Source organism: Saimiri boliviensis, chromosome 6 (genome assembly GCF_048565385.1).
Source record: "Saimiri boliviensis isolate mSaiBol1 chromosome 6, mSaiBol1.pri, whole genome shotgun sequence".
Classification (NCBI taxonomy): Eukaryota; Metazoa; Chordata; class Mammalia; order Primates; family Cebidae; genus Saimiri; species Saimiri boliviensis.
The window spans coordinates 119,088,180-119,105,558 of NC_133454.1; the positions used below are offsets into that span (position 1 = coordinate 119,088,180).

General features: G+C 47.8%; 1 protein-coding gene across 14 annotated transcripts in view; it reads left to right on the plus strand.

Moving 5' to 3' along the window:
- Positions 1-810: 810 nt before the first annotated feature.
- Positions 811-17,379, plus strand: part of STX3 (syntaxin 3) — a 51,729-nt gene continuing 35,160 nt past the window's right edge. For 5 of the 14 annotated variants that reach the window (XM_074401529.1, XM_010335078.3, XM_010335087.3 and 2 more), the window contains exon 1: positions 2,249-2,501. In XM_074401529.1, the coding sequence (XP_074257630.1) occupies positions 2,472-2,501 (30 nt within the window). In that variant the 5' untranslated portion in view covers positions 2,249-2,471. The other 9 variants (XR_012518175.1, XR_012518174.1, XM_074401528.1 and 6 more) reach the window with 5 other exon arrangements.

The following is a 17,379-nucleotide window of genomic DNA, read 5'->3' on the forward strand; positions in this document are numbered from 1 at the left end:
GCATTCCTGATTGCCTATACATGAGTGCGCTCTTTTTGTTTTCCTCTGGACAGGGTTAGCCTCTTACTGGTTTCCTCATTCATTAATGAATAAAACAAAGTCTTTGATGTGTGTGCATTTTATATTTGTAGGGAAGTCATGATTTTACTCTTTTAGCAACAATTATCTGTAACAGGAACCCTTTGAACAGAGGCTGACAGGCCACCCTTGATTCCTGCTGTAGAAAGAATTTCTTACTCCAGACCCCAATGGTCCTTTTCAGATTTCTAACATGAAGGGTCGTTCATAGCTCTGTCTCTCTCAGAAGACTCTATTTTCCTGAAGCGCAGGGACCTAGCCGTCGCCACTAACAAAAACGTTTTAAGGGCAGGGTGTGGTGGTGCACGCCTGTAATCCCAGCACTTTGAGAGGCCAAGGAGGACGGATCGCTTGAGTTCAGAAGTTCCAGACGAGCCTGGGCAACATGGAGAAACCCTCTCTCTACAAAAAATGCAAAAATTAGCCGGGTGTAGTGGCAGACGCCTGTAATCCCAGCTACTTGGGAGGCTGAGAAGGGAGGATGGCTTGGGCCAGGGGGTCGAGACTGCAGAGAGCCATGATCACACCACTGCACGCAATTTGGGCAACAAAACGAAACTCTGTCTAAAAAACAGACAGCAAGCAAGCAAGCAAGCAAACAAACCAACCCACCCCCAAACTCCCCCAAAATGTTTTAAGGAGGTGGTAGTGTGCATTTCTGATCTACTCGCCCTTCCTAGTGTGACCACCAGGGGGCGCGAAAGCCCTCCCAGTACGAAGTGGGGTCCACCCTGCGGGCGAGCGCGGCGGGCAGAAGGACCCGCGCGGGACGCGGAAGAGGACTAGGGCCGAGACCCGCGGGGCCGGCTCAGACAGCCTGACCGTATCTTTTTCTTCTTCTTTTTTTTTTTTTAGACGGAGTTTTCGCTCTCGTTACCCAGGCTGGAGTGCAATGGCACTATCTCGGCTCACCACAACCTCCGCCTCCCGGGTTCAGGCAATTCTCCTGCCTCAGCCTCCTGAGTAGCTGGGATTACAGGCACGCACCACCATGCCCAGCTAATTTTTTGTATTTTTAGTAGAGACGGGGTTTCACCATGTTGACCGGGATGGTCTCGATCTCTTGACCTCGTGATCCATCCGCCTCGGCCTCCCAAAGTGCTGGGATTACAGGCTTGAGCCACCGCGCCCGCCCCGACCGTATCTTTATGGGAGCCGATGAGGTCAGCAGGGAGCATGCACCCAGATGGCAGAAGAGGGCAAGGTACTGCTAGAATGACGAAGACATTGACGGCCTTTTCACCTGAAAACACAGAGCAGATCCTATTCTGGAGGATTAAATCTTCGGCTCGCCAGCCCCGTTTGTTGAGCTCCACTCTGATGAATGTGTCATTTGTTCCCAAGAAGACAAATTAGGTAGGGAAAAGAGGGGGAGGCGGGGAGAAGACGGGATAAAGGGACGATCCGCTTCTCGGAAGCGGAAGCCGCCGTGGGAACCACCTGCGCGCGGCGCGGGCTGCGAGGAAGGGCGAGCGCTCCTGTGCAGGGCCCTGGGTTTTACAGCCCCTCCTCGCTCGCAGGCTTCACAGCAAACTACGAAGTGGGCATCGTCTCCAATTTACAGACGCGGGAACGGGCTCCCCTTGAGAAACGATGCTTTCCCAAACGTATGCAAATTGTGAGTGCCCGGTGTCTCCACTGGCACCAACAACAGGAGCTGCTTACGTTTCTCGGAGCGGTCCCCACTTCCAACAGGCAAAAGATCCACGTTCTTTGACCTCCCCGAGCCGTCCTGCATCTCCAGATCTCCAGGTCTTTCCTCGGGACACCTCCCCCATCCCCCCACTTTCGCTGCGAGCACCCCCGAGGCTGATTCCGCTCCTCGGAATGCCTTCCCCCCGGCGGTTTATTTTTAGAATACTCGACTCACACCCAACCACATCACATTGTCTGGAGTTGTTTCTTTTCGGGAGCTTGTCCCCGCCTAGCAACGGGTCTGCTAAGAACTGGTTCGTAGCGCGGAGCCGGGCCAGACAGGCGCTCTTGCTCTTCCTCGGCCCTGAAGGGGGATCTGCCGGCCCAGGGACCTCTCCTCGGACTCTCCACGCGTGTCTGGAGGGCTCTCGGGTTAGGGAAGTGGTGGCGGGGCGCGGGTCCTTTAAGAAGAAACGCGGGGCGCGGCCAGGTAGGGGCGGGTCCCGGGCGGATCAGCGCTGCGCCGGCGCCGGCCCGGGAGCCGGATTTGGAGCGCGCGGCGCCGGTGGGGGCGGAGGGGGCGGTGCGGTGGGGCCTCCCGTGGCCTCAGACGCTCCTACTGGCTCGCGGCCACCGCCCGCCGCCACTTGCGCCTCCAGCTCCTTCGCCCCGGCGGGCCCGGCCGCCGCTTCCGGCAGCTCACCTGGGCCGCGCTCACCTGGGCCGCACCACCTGCCTGCGGGCGCCTGGGCTCCAGGATGAAGGACCGGCTGGAGCAGCTGAAGGCCGTGAGTGTCTCCGCAGGCGGGGGGCTGCGTGGGAGAGGGGCTGCCTTTTGCTCCCCAGGTCGAGGCTGGAGGGGGCCCGAGGCCGAGGCCTGCCCTCCCCGAGTCCCCACCGCTTCCCGCGCCGGTTCCGCACCCTCCCCTCCCCTCCCTTACGGGGTCATGTGCCCGGTGATTCATCGCTAGGCAAAGATTTTCCTGAACGTCTCTAACCCTCCTACCCCGCAAGCTGGACAGTGTCTGTCCAGAGCTGGGTCCCAAGGAGGGTGCTTGGGCCCGGCAGGGCTCACCATGAGGTCAGGGGTCCTCTGACCACCTGCCCACTGCTGCCTGGCATTACGCCCAGGCCCAGCCTCCTCTCCTTTTCCAGTTTCCCTCCTGAGGGGCGCCAGGTCTGGCTACCTCTTCCCCCAGGGAGGAGCTCAGAGCGTCCTGGTGACTCTGGAGCTGTGAGGCGGTCACATGCCGGGGTGGGTCAGCTCCTCTGCAACTGGTGGTTCGTAATTGTTATCCCTGCGTGTCGTTGTCCCCCCTCCACCACCCCATCTTTTGGAACAGCTGTGTAGACTACCTTCCGCCCTGCTGCCCAAAAGCTGTAAAACCTTAGGCTACTTATTGAGTCTCTGTTTCCATATCTGTCACATGGGAGTGATCATACCCTAAGAATTTGTTGGGAGGATCAGATGATACAATGGAACTTGGTATAGAGAAGGGTTAACGCATGGGGTTTTAAGACAGTTATTCATTGACTTACTCAATACGTAATTATTGAGTGTATTCTTTGGGGAGGTCCAGTGCTAAGCCTTGGATTCAGTGGCACAGGTTCTACCTTAATAAAATTAAAATATAGCCTTTGACACTCAAGAGTTTGGTCCATCTACATTGGAGCTTGTTACAACTGTAGCAGCTTAGATCTCAGTCTATCCCCGCAGAATCAGAATCTAGTTGTTCATCAGTTTTCCCAGGTGACTCATGAGCACATAGTTTGGGAAGCACTGGACTGGACTAGAACTGGGGTTGCCTCCTGGCTCCGCTGCTTACTGGCGACCCCTTAAACTCTCAGCCTGTTTTCTCATTTGTAAAATGGGTAGTTGTAAGGTCTAAAAGCAACAGAACGTGCCTAAGAATGCTTTTATGGTGCATGGCACGGGGAACTTAATAAACGGTGAATATTATGCTAATGATTGTGAGTGCTCTTTGGAAAATGCAGAGTGTTCGATGATGTTACAAGAGTTTATCCTTTTCCTGCCTTGCTTGGATGAGACCTTCATGTCTGTTTCACCTGTTCTGGGTAACAGGGCTGCGGAGGAGACAGAGCTGGGGAAGTGAGAGAAGCAAAGGGACAGTTGTCTATTGTGGGAGTGGCCTTCTTGCCTCAGGCTTGTTCTTCGTCATCTGAGCCTCACAGTGTCCAGGTTACTGATCGAGAAGAATTTATTGCCCCTGTTTTTATAGATGGGGCAACTGGTGCTCACAAGGTAGGAGGGATGCCCCAGGACACAGAGCCAGCCACGGTACGACCAGAAGAGGAACCCAGGTTCCCGACACTCTCCATGGTGCTCCTTCCCTGGAAGCATGCTGACTGGGGAGGCAGAAGGAAAAGAAGAGCATGGTTTTGACGATCTCTCTGTGTTGGCACACCCAACCATAAAAAATACAAAACTGAAAAGCAGTCTCCTCCATTTGTTAGGAAATCCATTTCCAGAGGAAGATACTCCATGGCCCCTTTTCAATAGCTCATTGTCAGCAGTGAGCAAAGAGTCTTAACTGAGCTTTGAGTTCCAAGAATACATTTAATTTGCCTGGGAAACCTGAGCAAGTCCCTTTGTCTCTCCTCAGTGCCTCATGGCTACCCTCTGTAAAATGGAATTAATGATGGGTTTCCTCTCTTTCCCTCTTGGGGATGTGGTGAAAGTGAGACTGGAGATAGTGGTGTTATTATGGGAGGATTGTTCTGAAATCACAGGGTGGCTGCTGTAGCGTTTTGGAGCCGATGTTTGGCAGCTCAGGACCAAGGGACGCAGGTGACAGGTCCCAAGACTCTGATCACTGTGTTTCTTTGTGTCACTTAACTTTTTTGCTTCTCAATTTGTCCGTTGTACAACAAGGAATTTAGTTGATTTCAGAAGCCCCTTCTGGCGTTATTATAGGTTTCTGTGAAGACTGTTAAGCGTTAACGTGGATTTGGTGTCTAATTCACTTCCTCTTACCCCCTTCTCCCCAGCTGGACCCCTAGGGATCAATCTCACTGAAATAAGATATGTATCTTCTCCCTGATTTCCATTATCAATGAGAAGCATTCCTTAACGTGCATGAAACAAATTTCACATTGAGCAGCCTATACAATCTCTTTCTGTGGTGTTCGTTCTAAACCCTGGGGAGGCGGGGTGGTAACTGCCGCCCAAGAGCTGGAGAGCTTTCCTGCCTGAGACTGGCTTTGCTCTGGGTAGATACAGGGAGAACATGTGGGGTTGATGGGTAGAAATGAGGAATATGTAAGAAAGCATTTTTAGTGGACAGAGCTGCCCAAGGATGGAGTAGATAGTGCGCCCTCCAGCATGGGAAGGAGGCAGGAAGCTTGTTGGGCTGTTGATTGTTGTAGGAATTTGAGTATCTTTTGAAGGGGAGGTGAACCAGGAGATACAAGGCCTTCACAGCCTTGAGAATGTGTGGTTTTATAAAATGATTCATTGTCTGTGAGCCTGCGGTAAGGCTTTGAAGTTTACAGGGACTGAGGCCTCAGAGTTGCCCCTGTAAAGTGGATCATCACCCTTTTCCCACAGGATCATTATGAGAGTAAAATGAGATAACCTGTGACAGTCACTCGTCACTGTTATTGTGAGTTCCCTTGTCTTGGCCTGCTGGTAGCAATGTCCACACAGAAGTGAATCCTTTCATGAGGTCATGGTCACACACCTGACTTACCTGATGTCATTTCATCTCATCTCTTGCACCGCTCTTCCTGGTGGGCTCCCTCGACAGGCTGTTTCTTCAGTGACAGAGGACAGGCTTGCCGGGAATGTGCAGTGCCTCCATCCAGCCTATCTCAGGACATGGTTCTCTCTGATTTCTCAGCAGCTGAACTTTGAATCTGCTGAGTCTAGTGATCTTTTGTCCGGCCCTGTTTTCATTCAGCAAACATTTACTAAGTACTGAATACCTACTGTGCGCCAGTCCTCGCACTAGGTGATGGAGTGTAGTGGTGATAAACACATGTTCCTGGCCCTTAGAAAGTTCACAGTTGGAAGAAACAGAAGAAATAGACATGAGGATACCATCCTTGTGATAGAAACAACCACAGGAAGACCCTGTTGTCCAGTCTTTGGAAGATGGGAGATGGGCATGAGGCTTTGGGTGGGTTCCCAAGAAGAAGTAATGCTTGAGCTCAGCTGCTTCTTCCAGCCCAGTCTGAGCTCGTCAGATACGTAAAGGTGGTTGGAGATATGTAAGGCACCCTATGTACCAGATACGTAAAAGTTCCTTGTCTCTAATCCTCTCAACCCTGCAAGGGAGAGTGGGTTTTTATGTTATTCTCATTTTACAAGTGAGGGAATTGAGGCTTAGCAAGAAAAGCAAGGATCCTAGATTTTCTTAATCACTCTCCCCTTGGTGTATAAACCATCAAGAACATACAAAGCTCAAGGGAGCATCAGCAGAGTTGCAGGGGTATGGTACTTGCTGATCACCATGATCAGACCTTTGTGACCTCCATGTGCCCCACATCCTGCTGGGCATCAAGTTTAGGTAGGATTATACAAAGTCCTGGTATCGAGGGGTAAATACATGGTCACGTAGGGAAAACAGAGACATGTAGTACATGACAAGAGGACCAACAGTAAGCAAAGGGCGATGATGGTGACGGAGAAGCCAGTGAGGTGTGGAGTAGACGTTGAAGGCTTTGGGCCCCCTGGAGACTCATCTTTAGAGGACTAGATATGACGTGGATGTAATGGCATTTTGAAGACCAGCACTAACAGGAACATGCTAATGAAATCGACCACCTGGGGCTCTAAAGGCCACACTGACTTTTTACTCTCTCTGTTCTGTCTTGTTTCTTACTCCTTCCTAAATGGCTGTTGTTGGCCTCCTTCCCCACTGGAAGCTCCAGGATCTTTGTGGAATCATAGTTCCTTAGGATAACATTGTAACCCCATCAGAAATGTGGAGCTGTATACTTCTCCTTTAAAGCTTAATTTGTTAATAAATATTTATTGAGCCGCTTTTATATGTCAGGTGCTTTGGATCATAACTGGACCTTCACATACCAATCTGCTGCTTCACTGGGATTCTGTCCTTCTCTAGTCATAAAATTTCATACAGGTCAGGATTCCTGCCTCCCCTCTCCTCTGCACCTGGGAGGATTCGTTCTCTGGGAGAGCTGTTTTTCTGTGAGCAGACGGGAAGCAGAGCTGAGAGAGATGGGGATTGAGTAGGGATTACAGCCCCATCAGCCGGAGGCCAGGAAATGCTCAGATGAGAGAAGGGGATTAATTTTATTTTTATTCCTGTGAGTGTGGGGGAAGTTGGGGGAATTCACAGGAGCTAAGGGGGCGGGGGACACTTGTTCATGTTGTCTTCTCTCTCCTCCAAAGTGTCCTCCCTGCCTTTTGTCTAAATTTCTACCCATCTTCCAAAACCCATTCTTTATAAGAGGTGTTCTCTAACTGCAACCTAGAGTGCTTTCCTTCATCCGTGTAGCTCTCATGGGCTGCATTTTGCTTTGCAGTGAGGTTTTTTTTTTTTTTTTTTTGGTTACCATGGAGTGGGTTTGAAACCACTGTCCATTGCTTTTTATAAGTTGGACTCTTTATCTTCTAGGTCCTTTGTCTTTAAGGTCAATGTTTCTAATACTTCTTGTCACCATATCAATGATAATAACTGATCATTTATTGAGGAGCTACTAACTATTGGAGAGACTTATGCTGCATACCTTATATACCTTGTCTCTGATTCTCTCAATCCCACAAAGCAAAGTGGGTTTTTATATTATTCTCATTTTACAAGCAAGGGAATTGGGATGTTACTCTCATTTTACAAGTGAAGGAATTGAGGCTCAGATTTGACTGAGATTCCCATCTGGGAAGTAGTGGGCTCAAGAGTTGAACATGTGTGTCTTGGTTTTTCGTGTCACCTTACACTGTATTTGATTGTCTCCCTAACCACACTGTATGCCCCTGATGCAACAGCGGTTATGATCGTCCTTGGAGCCCCAGTGCCTAGCACTCTGCATGACAGGCATGTATTAAACATTTGTCTGTTAGTTGATCAACAACAGTTTGGCCCTTACACGTCCTTTACTCATTATTACAACTTATTTTTCTTGCTCCATTCCCTGTGGGCTGGTGAAACTTTACCTACCTGAAGTGGAACATTTACTGAGGGAACCCATATATTTGCTAATGAAGCCAGAGCTTACAGGTCCATCCCCAAGGACAGAGTTCCAAGGCTGCTAACTTTACCTAAACACCTGGCCCAAGACAACATGGAAGGTTGCCCTTATTTAGAAAGACAGTGAGGGAGAAGATGTGGCTATCGTGGTGAACATTTAGCTACTTAATTTTTCTCCTGGCAAAATCCTGCATATCTCTTACTGTCAGTTCCAGTGTCATCCAGCTTCCCAGGCTGACAGCGCTGACCATGCCTTTCCTCGGACCCCACACACTTTAATTTTGTGGTGTATACAAAGAGCCACATGGTATTGCAATTTCAGATACTGCTGGCTGTGTTAGGTCCTGCACTCTGGGAGGACACAGACCATGCATGTCGCATTCTTTCTTGTGCCTTCTCAGCCCAAAGCCTGTAAAGCTGTAAACCAAACCATCCCGTCGATGAATGGGGATATTCTGTAACTGTATTTACCCGCAGATTCTGTCGTCCCTGAGGGCCCTCATCTCCAGCCACCTTTATGTTAGGCCCCTCTGCAGCTGCCCCCACCCCATCTCCTTTCTCAGGGCAGCCTGCTTTCTGGCATTGGACCGTTTCCATGGCAACCTTCCCCCGTCTCTATCTGGAAACTGAGTGAAGTTCAATCCCCCACCTAAAGAGCTGAGTGGAGCAAACACCATCTGGGTATGTTCAACTCTCTGGGTTAGGACAGCCTGGTATTGCATCGGGATTTTTTTTTTTTTAAAGGAAATTTTTAAATTTTAGGCTACTTCTAGATTTATGGAAAAGTTACAAAGATAGTACAGAGAGTTCCTGTCTAGTCTTCCCCTGGTTCCCTCACTTGTTCGCATTTTTACACTACCGTGTACACTTAGCAAAACTAAGAGACTGATATTGGTGGATGACTATTCACCCAGCTCCAGACTTCATTTAGGTTTCACTACTTGTTTCACTAATGTCCGCTTTCTGTTCTAGGATGTGATCCAGGACACCACATTGCATTTGGTTGTCACGTCTCCTTAGCTTCCTCTGGCCCGTGACAGTTGCTTAGATTTTCCTTGTTTTTTGTGACCTTGTCGGCAGGGCTCTGGCATCTGTTTTCTAGTGCCCTGGAAGCACGTTTCCTGTGGCCGGTGCTACGTGCTACAGCTGGGGTGGAGGTGGGGCAGCCGTTAAGAGGCATCACTCCAGATGGCTGAGGACAAAGGCCCTGCAGTCAGCTGCCCAAGTACCCCCCAGCTCAGGTGCCCACTGTCCACAGGGCTCTTGGGCAGGCCGCTTGGTGTCTTTACACTTTAGTTTTCTCAGCTGTAAGATGGGGAATGGCCCCAGAAGACCAGCCTAGGGATGAACTGTTATGGTCGCTAGAAGGCACGCATCTTAGAAGGATCCTCGCTCAGCACATGTTGAGTGTTCCATGAAGGCTCCACGTTGTCACTGTTAAGTATTCTAGAATGATCGTGATGGGGAGGAGGCTTGTGGCACAGAGGCTGAAAGGAAGGGTTGGAGAAAAGGCTGAGGATGGAGTAAGACAGTACTAGTTCCTTTCTTCCTCCTCTCTGTGTCCTTGAGAACTGAATGCCAAGGTGGGGTCCAGAGTCCAGGACAGGAGACAGGGGAAGGGAGAGGAAGTCAGAGAGGGAAGAAGTGTCGGGTAGAGAAGGAAGGAGCTAAGGATACCTGAGATCTCCAGGAGGAAGAAGGTCTTCCTTGAATCTCCTTGAATAGCTCCTGGGATGAGAGAGAAAGCAGGAAGAAAGTGTGATCTTCTCACCCTGAATGACCTTCTCGTAGGTTTCCTTTGGGTAAATACACTCATTCCTCAGAATTTCTCCCAAGAGTCACTTCTGCCAACATTCTCTAATAAGCTTCCATCTTCCCCAGGTTCCACCTTGAATTCAGGCAGGGTTGGGCACTGCGTCTTCTCTTGGGTGTATAATTCCTTGGGCTAAGCACTGTCATCACGTGTCATGTGGTGGTGTATGACGTGGACTGTTGCTTGGCATATGTTAGATGTGCAATAAATATTGCTGGATGAATGAATGAACAAATGAATCTGTTACTTTGCATGGAACATTATGGCTGTACTAATTGGTGATAGGACCCTGAGATGCCTCTCTGAGTTAATGAAGCAGGGAACATTGGATTAGACCACCCGGGGTTCTAATCTTGGCTTTGTACCTTATTAACTGTGATTCTGGATGAATTTAATCTTCCCAGCCACAGATTCCTCATTAGTATACATCTCCCTAGAGGGTCTCTTACCTCCAACTTCTTTCATTCTTGGGACTTTTTATTCTTCTCTAGACCTACTTCAGGTCTGGAGAAGCAAAAGCATTCTTACATTTCCAAAAAGGGTAAGCCTGGGGAGAAAAAATTTTGTATTAATTTCTAATTGTATCACTATCAGGAAACAGCTTGTATGACTTTTGTTCTGTGAGATTTGGCATTTTCTTTGTGTCTTTTTTTTTTTTTTTTTTTTTTTTTGAGACAGAGTTTTGCTCTTTACCCCAGGCTGGAATGCAGTGATGTGATCTTGCTCATTGCAACCTCTGCCCCTGCAGGTTCAAGTGATTCTCCTGCCTCAGCTTCCCGAGTAGCTGGGATTACAGGCACGTGCCACCTGTAATGTAAGATGGCATGTGGGGATTGGACTTCAATGATTTTGGTATCCACCAAACAGAATGCAAGTTCTTTTGAAACGCACATAGAAGATTGAAAAATACTGGTATTGAGACACAAAGAAGGCCGGGCACAGTGTCTCACGCCTATAATCCTAGCACTTTGGGAGGCTGAGGCAGGTGGATCACCTGAGGTCAAGAGTTTGGGACCAGCCTGGCCAACATGGTGAAACCCCATCTCTACTAAAAACGCAAAAAAATTATCTGGGTGCAGTGGCATGTGCCTGTAATCCCAGCTACTCGGGAAGCTGAGGCAGGAGAATCACTTGAACCTGGAGGGGCAGAAGTTGCAGTGGGCTGAGATCATGTCACTGCATTCCAGCCTGGGTGAAAGAGCGAAACTCTGTCTCAAAAAAAAAAAAAAAAAAAAAAAGACACAAAGAAAATGCCAAATCTCACAGAACCAAAGTCATATAGTCTGTTTCCTGATAGTGATACAATTAGAAATTAATACAATAATTGTTCTTCCCAGGTTTATCCATTTTGGATATGTAACAATACCTGTCTAAATAGCTCTTGGGCTAAAGATAAATCAAAGTAGAAATGACAAACTATTTAGAAATGAATGATCCCAAGAGTGGTAAATATCAAAATTTGGGAGAAGTAGTAGTAGGAGAATTGAAAGGGAGCTCTGTTTCTTTAAAAGCATATAGTAGAAAAATGACAGATTTAAAACACGTGAGGTAAATGCCAATGAATATATAAAATTCTCTCCTCCTGAGACATCTGGTGTCACCATCTAAGAATTGGCGTTAGAATTGCGTCTTTAACAGAAACTCTTCTTAGCAAAAACAAGGCCCAATTTTCTGCTTTAGATGACATGATCTTGGGTGTTTAATACATGCCCAGCATTGCTCTAAACATTTTTCCTGTAGTACTGATTTAATCGTCACAACAATTCTATAAGCAGGTTATTCTTGTCATGCCACAAATGAGGAAACTGAGGCACAGAGAGGTTAAGTAACTTAAGAACATATATAGCTGTTAAGTGGAAGAGCCAGGTTTTCAACTCTGTAGATACAGAGCTTTCTTCAAAGTAGAGATACAGAGATACATCTGACTGCCTGAGTTGGATTATATACACTGGTATCTTTTTCACTCATGCATATAGATTAATCCAACTTAGTTTATGGATGTTGCAGCATCCCCTGAAATAAGCAAGAGCGTGTTTACTGAGCTGGAGTGGAGAGGGGGAGGGTACTTTAAAGTGTGTGTAGTGGGGAAGAACAGGAGCCCTGGGCTCCCACAGACCTGCCTGTGAGTCCTAATGATGTCATTTATTAGCTGAATCATTTAGGATGAATTATTTAATCTAATTAAGCAGTTGTCTCATCTGGAAATGGGGAAAGTAATATTTGTCCCTCCTAGGGATGATGTGAGAATTAATACATTTGAAACCACAAAAGTGCCTGCAACAACATGCACATTATCTATTGTTATTGTTAGGGCATAGTGGGTGGAGTGGGGTCCTCAGGGTCCTTGGCTCTTGTCCAGTTGTCCACTGGCTCTCTGACCTTGTGCTCACTGATAGGGTTTATTCTGCAGTGTCTTCATCTTTCAAACAGGGCTAATTCTTTCCTCAAGTTGTTCAGCAAGGTCTTTCTTCAAAGTAAAAGCATGAGGCCCACTTAGGTTATCATTGTCTGTTGATTTCCTCTTGATTTCATCTGAGGAGTGTGTTGGGAAAGACACATTTAAAAGAAAAGGGGAAGTGTGCTCTCTGGGAGGGTTTCACTGGAAGAGAAAGTACAGCCTAGTGAGAGAACTGGGCACTGGAGAAGAGTCATCTGACTCTTTAAATAGGAAACAGAGAGCACCAGGTGCCTGTTGAGAACCTACACACTCAGAACTTTTCTGGCTCTTTAAAGAAGAGGGACTGGAAAAACTAGATGTTGGGCAGTGTGTCATGGGTGTGTACGTGTGTCTGTGTAACCATTGTATAAGTGATGGTGTTTGTCTTTAGGACTCCCCGGACCCTCTTCTGGAGGGAGACACTTTAGGGATGTGGGTAGAAAAACCAGGTATCAGGCTGGGTGTGGTGGCTCCTGTCTGTAATCCCAGCACTTTGGGAGACTTAGGCGGGTGGATCGCCTGAAGTCAGGATTTGAAGACCAGCCTGAGCAACATGGTGAAACGCTGTCTCTACTAAAAATAGAAACGTTTGCTGGGTGTGGTGGCGTGTACCTGTAATCCCAGCTGTTCGGGAGGCTGAGGCAGGAGAATTGCTTGAATGCAGGAGGCAGAGGTTGCAGTGAGCTGAGATTGCACCACTGCACTTTAGCCTGGAAGACAGAGCAAGACTCTGTCTCGGGAAAAAAAAAGGAAAAACCGAGTGCCACTATGTCATTGTCTCTTTGAGTCACATTTATTGGGAGATAATCTGGATTTATAAAGAAGCATCTGTGTGTCTGAGCAAATAATTGTTTAAATTTGGAGAAGAGAAGGTGCAAGAATTTGTACTCACCTGGTTGTGCCAGGAGTTGTCCTGCCCCACCAGCCCGCAAACCTTTAATGTCCCACTGTGGGGAGTTAAAGACCATGTCCTTTCCTCTCTGTTATTCCTTTGACCCAGAAACTTTCCTGGGAGGCCGTTGGGCTTTCTGCCTTGTCCTGGGACCCTCTTGTCTCTCTGGGGTCTGGCACCTCTGTCAGGAAGAGAATCAGAGCTGGTCAACAGTGTGCTTTTCATCTGGGATGACTTCCTTTATCTTTGTCGTCTTCTGTGTTGCTGCTCTGATTTGTAAAAATCCGTAAGGAGATGCTGCTGATTTAAACTTACATTGCAGACGTGTTTTAACTTGGAAAGGAGGGGCAGACTCTTTCTTCTTAGAAAGCACTTCTTCATCTACTTCTGTGATTTTCCAACTTTTTTTCTTTCTTTCATGACAGTAGGACTCTTTCTTAAAATGAAATCTTGGCTGGGCATGGTGGCTCACGCCTATAATCCCAGCAGTTTGGGAGGCCGAGGTGGGTGGATCACCTGAGGTCAGGAGTTCCAGACCAGCCTGGACAACATGGTGAAACCCCATTTCTACTAAAAATACAAAAAAATGTAGCTGGGCGTGGTGGCGGGCACCTGTATGTAATCCCAGCTACTTGGGAGGCTGAAGCAGGAGAATCGTTTGAACCTAGGAGGCAGAGGTTACAGTGAGTTGAGATTGTGCTACGGCATTCCAGCCTGCGTGACAGAGCAAGACTCTGTCTCAAAAAAAAAAAAAAAAAAAAGAAAGAAATCTTATATTTATTCTCAGTGTATAAAGCAGATAAAAGTAAAGCTCTGCAGATTGAAGAAGGGGTGAAGCTCAGGACACTTATGGCACCCACATTGGCTCCCCACTCCCTGAGTACCCTGAGTGGTTTCTGAGGCACATGTGAAGTATCCTGGGTTTATAGAAATTTGCACTGGAAAGCCAAGTTCCTTAATTGATGAGAAAATCAAGGCCTAATGGAGACAAATATTGTTCCCAAGAGCCACAGCTCCACTCTCTCAGCCCAGGATGCTTTCTGCAGGGCTGGGCTGCTTAGCTTCTGGGCCCTGGCTGGTCTCAGTGACAGGCTGCCCTGGGCAGGGTGCAGTGCGATAAGAAGGGCTTAGGACAGATGACTTAAGCTTGAGCCCTGGCTCGGCAAATCAGTAGCTGGGAGACCTTGAATAACTTATACCTTCTCTGACCTGCACGCTCTCAACTACGTACTGCAGCTGGGATTCGTTGACACGGTGTACACAAAGCAGCTAGAGTCTTGTGGCCACCTAGCACCTGCTAGGGGCTCTGTGGGTTGCAAATATTTTTTATAGATTTTTATGAGCTAATAAAGTGAGGAACCTGTGGTCAGATGGACTAAGAGTGATAGAGAAGGCAGTTGAGACAAAGACACTGAGCGTTGGAGAGAGGAATTGCAGTTCATTTGCTTCAGGTTGCATTCTGGGCCCCTGAACTCTTTTTACTTTCTGTCCAGAGAGGAGGTCATAGCCCTGGTTGTCCTGTCTGCATTTTGGGGCACACTTGAGGGATAGGGTCAAGGGGAGATAGATCCCAGGTTGGAGTTCAGTGTTGCCTAAGTCATTGGTGATCTCTCTCATCTCTGGGGTAAGAGGCATCTGGAGTTAGGGGAGGGGAGGAAGTGGATGGCTGGGCTTGTGGTTCCCTTGTATGATTTTTATGGTGGCTGATATTGCAGCTACTGTAATGTTCTATTACCACATACCTTGATAAAGATGCTGAAGTTCTCTTCTTGGCTGAGCTCAGTCATGTGGGCTGAAGATAAGGGCATTGTGTGCTTTCCTTGCCCTTGGGTTCTGATGCTTCTTGATCTGCAAGAGAGCACTTGTGTGTCAGAAGGGAAGGAGCCCTTGCCCTGGGATTGGTTGAGCCTGCTCTGTAGGGAAGCCTGTTGGTAGCTCCAGCTTCATGTGACTCCAGATAACAAGGGATGATGACCTCTTCCTTGAATTTTCTGATCTGGACTAAACGTTGTTGTTGCTATTTTGTGTTTTTGGAAGTGGCATGCTACAATAGGAAAAATTCTGCATGGGAAGATGAAAATCCAGAAACCTCGGTTCTGTTCCTTTCTGTGTCAGTAATTCATTATTTTGTTTTGGGCTTGGTTCCCCTTCTCTCTCTCTCTCTCTCTCTCTTTTTTGAGACAGAGTTCTGCTCTTGTTGCCCAGGCTGGAGCGCAATGGCTTGATCTCAGTTTACTGCAACCTCCGCCTCCCGGGTTCAAGCGATTCTCCTGCCTTAGCCTCCAGAGTAGCTGGGGTTACAGGCATGTGCCATGATGCCTGACTAATTTTTAGTAGAGGCAGTTTCTCCATGTTGGTCAGGCTGGTCTCGATCACCTCAGGTGATCCACCTGCCTCAGCCTCCCAGTGGTGTGATCGCTACTCACTGAAACCTCCACCTCCTGGGTTTAAGCGATCCTCCTGCCTCAGCCTCCTGAGTACAATGCCCTGCTTATTTTTGCATTTTTAAATAGAGATGGGGTCTCACCATACTGGCCAGGCTGATCTTGAACTTTTGACCTTGTGATCCGCCCGCCTCAGCCTCCCAAACTGCTGGGATTACAGGCGTGAGCCACTGCGCCTGCCCTACTTTATTGAGTTCTTACTGTGTGATCTACATTGCATAGCGAACTTTATTATCTTATGAATTCTCACAACAGCCCTGGCAGATAGCATATATTTTTTATAGAAGAAGGAGGCAGGGAAGAGGGGTGGATTTTGCAGGGGTTCTCTCTATTTCAGTAAAACCAAAGAGTAAGTTTTGGTAGTGCTGGTAGGCATGTAGGCACATTGCATGTGACAGGCAAATTCAGTCAGTTGATACCAACTTCAGTTTTCTATGTGCCCAGCCCTGTGTCAGGTGCCCAGGGGCTACTAGTAAGACTTATGAGATACTATCCCTGACCTCAAGTGGTTTAAAATTGAGCTTGAAGTTGAGATGGCAACTCATAAAACTATGTGATAAACATGAAGTGGGGCAAGTTTTGTGGAAGAAATGGGACCTGAACTGGGCCTGGAGAGTTGTATTTGGGTAGCAGAGAAGTATATGAATATTGGTGGTGGTTGGAAATAAGGGGCATGGTGCTGATATGACTATTGGTGGTGGTTGGGAATGAGGGGACATAGTATTAATAGAAAGCCCAGGAGCAGGAATCAATGGGATATGTGCAGAAGACAGTGAGGAGATCAAGTTGATGGAGCAGAAGGTGCCTGGTGGAGAGTAGTGGGAATATAGCTAAACACATAAATACAGGCAGCTTCCAAAGGCTTGTGACAGACAGACTGAGGACTTTTATGAAGTAAGTAATAGGGAAACATCATGTTTTGGGAAACAGGGACATAATGGGATTGGACCAGAAAGATAGTGGAGGTGGGGATGGGCAGGAGGCCTTTGCTATGGTATAGGATTTCCTGCTCAAGCAAAGTCCAAAAACACTCAATTATTCCTATTTTACAGATGAGGAAGTTGAGACTCAGAGGTGTGTTACATGTGTGTAACTTTAAGGGGAGGTAGAAGTGTGTAGAAGTTTAGTTTTGTTATGTGGCTATATTGCATAGTAGTGAAGTCTGGGCTCTTATTGTGTCCATCATCCAAATAGTATTGTATCCATTAAGTAATTTTTTATCATCGACTCCCCGGCCGTGTGTGTGTGTGTGTGTGTGTGTGTGTGTGTGTATCATATTTCTTTATCCAATCATCCATTGATAGAAATTTAGGTTGGTTCCATATTTTTGAGGCTCAGAGGGGTTAAACCATCTGTTTAGCGTTCAGTGAGTAGCATGTGACGGACTGTGGCATAGAGCCCTGGCCATCATGTTGTCATGGAGCCGATCTTATTGACTTAGCCTTTAGTTTGAGAACTTCCTATAGAGGAGGAGGAGGAAGAGGAGGATGAGGAGGATGAGGAGGATGTAGATAGTGATGATTCACACATCTTTTTAGCAGGGCGATGGGGTTAGGTGCTGATGTATGCCTGGTATTGTGCCTTCCATATGCGATCTCCTCCAGTCCTCATGAAGATCATAATGTCTGGCAGTGGGGTGGGTCGGGGGTGTTACTACATACAGGTTGAAACTCAGAGAGGTTCAGGACTTGACTGAGGCATCTCAGCCAGTAATTGGTAACAGCAGGTTTTGGACCTAGGCTTCTCTTTGCCCAGTTCACAGATTCTCACTGAAGGTGACCAGGCTGCCTGGCTAGATCTGCTCAAAGCCAAGAGGTAGCCATTGTGGTTGTGGGGAATCCCTGTAAGGACACTAGGGGTCTCGGGAACTTACATCATGATGGAGTGATAGGTGTCTGCCTCCCATG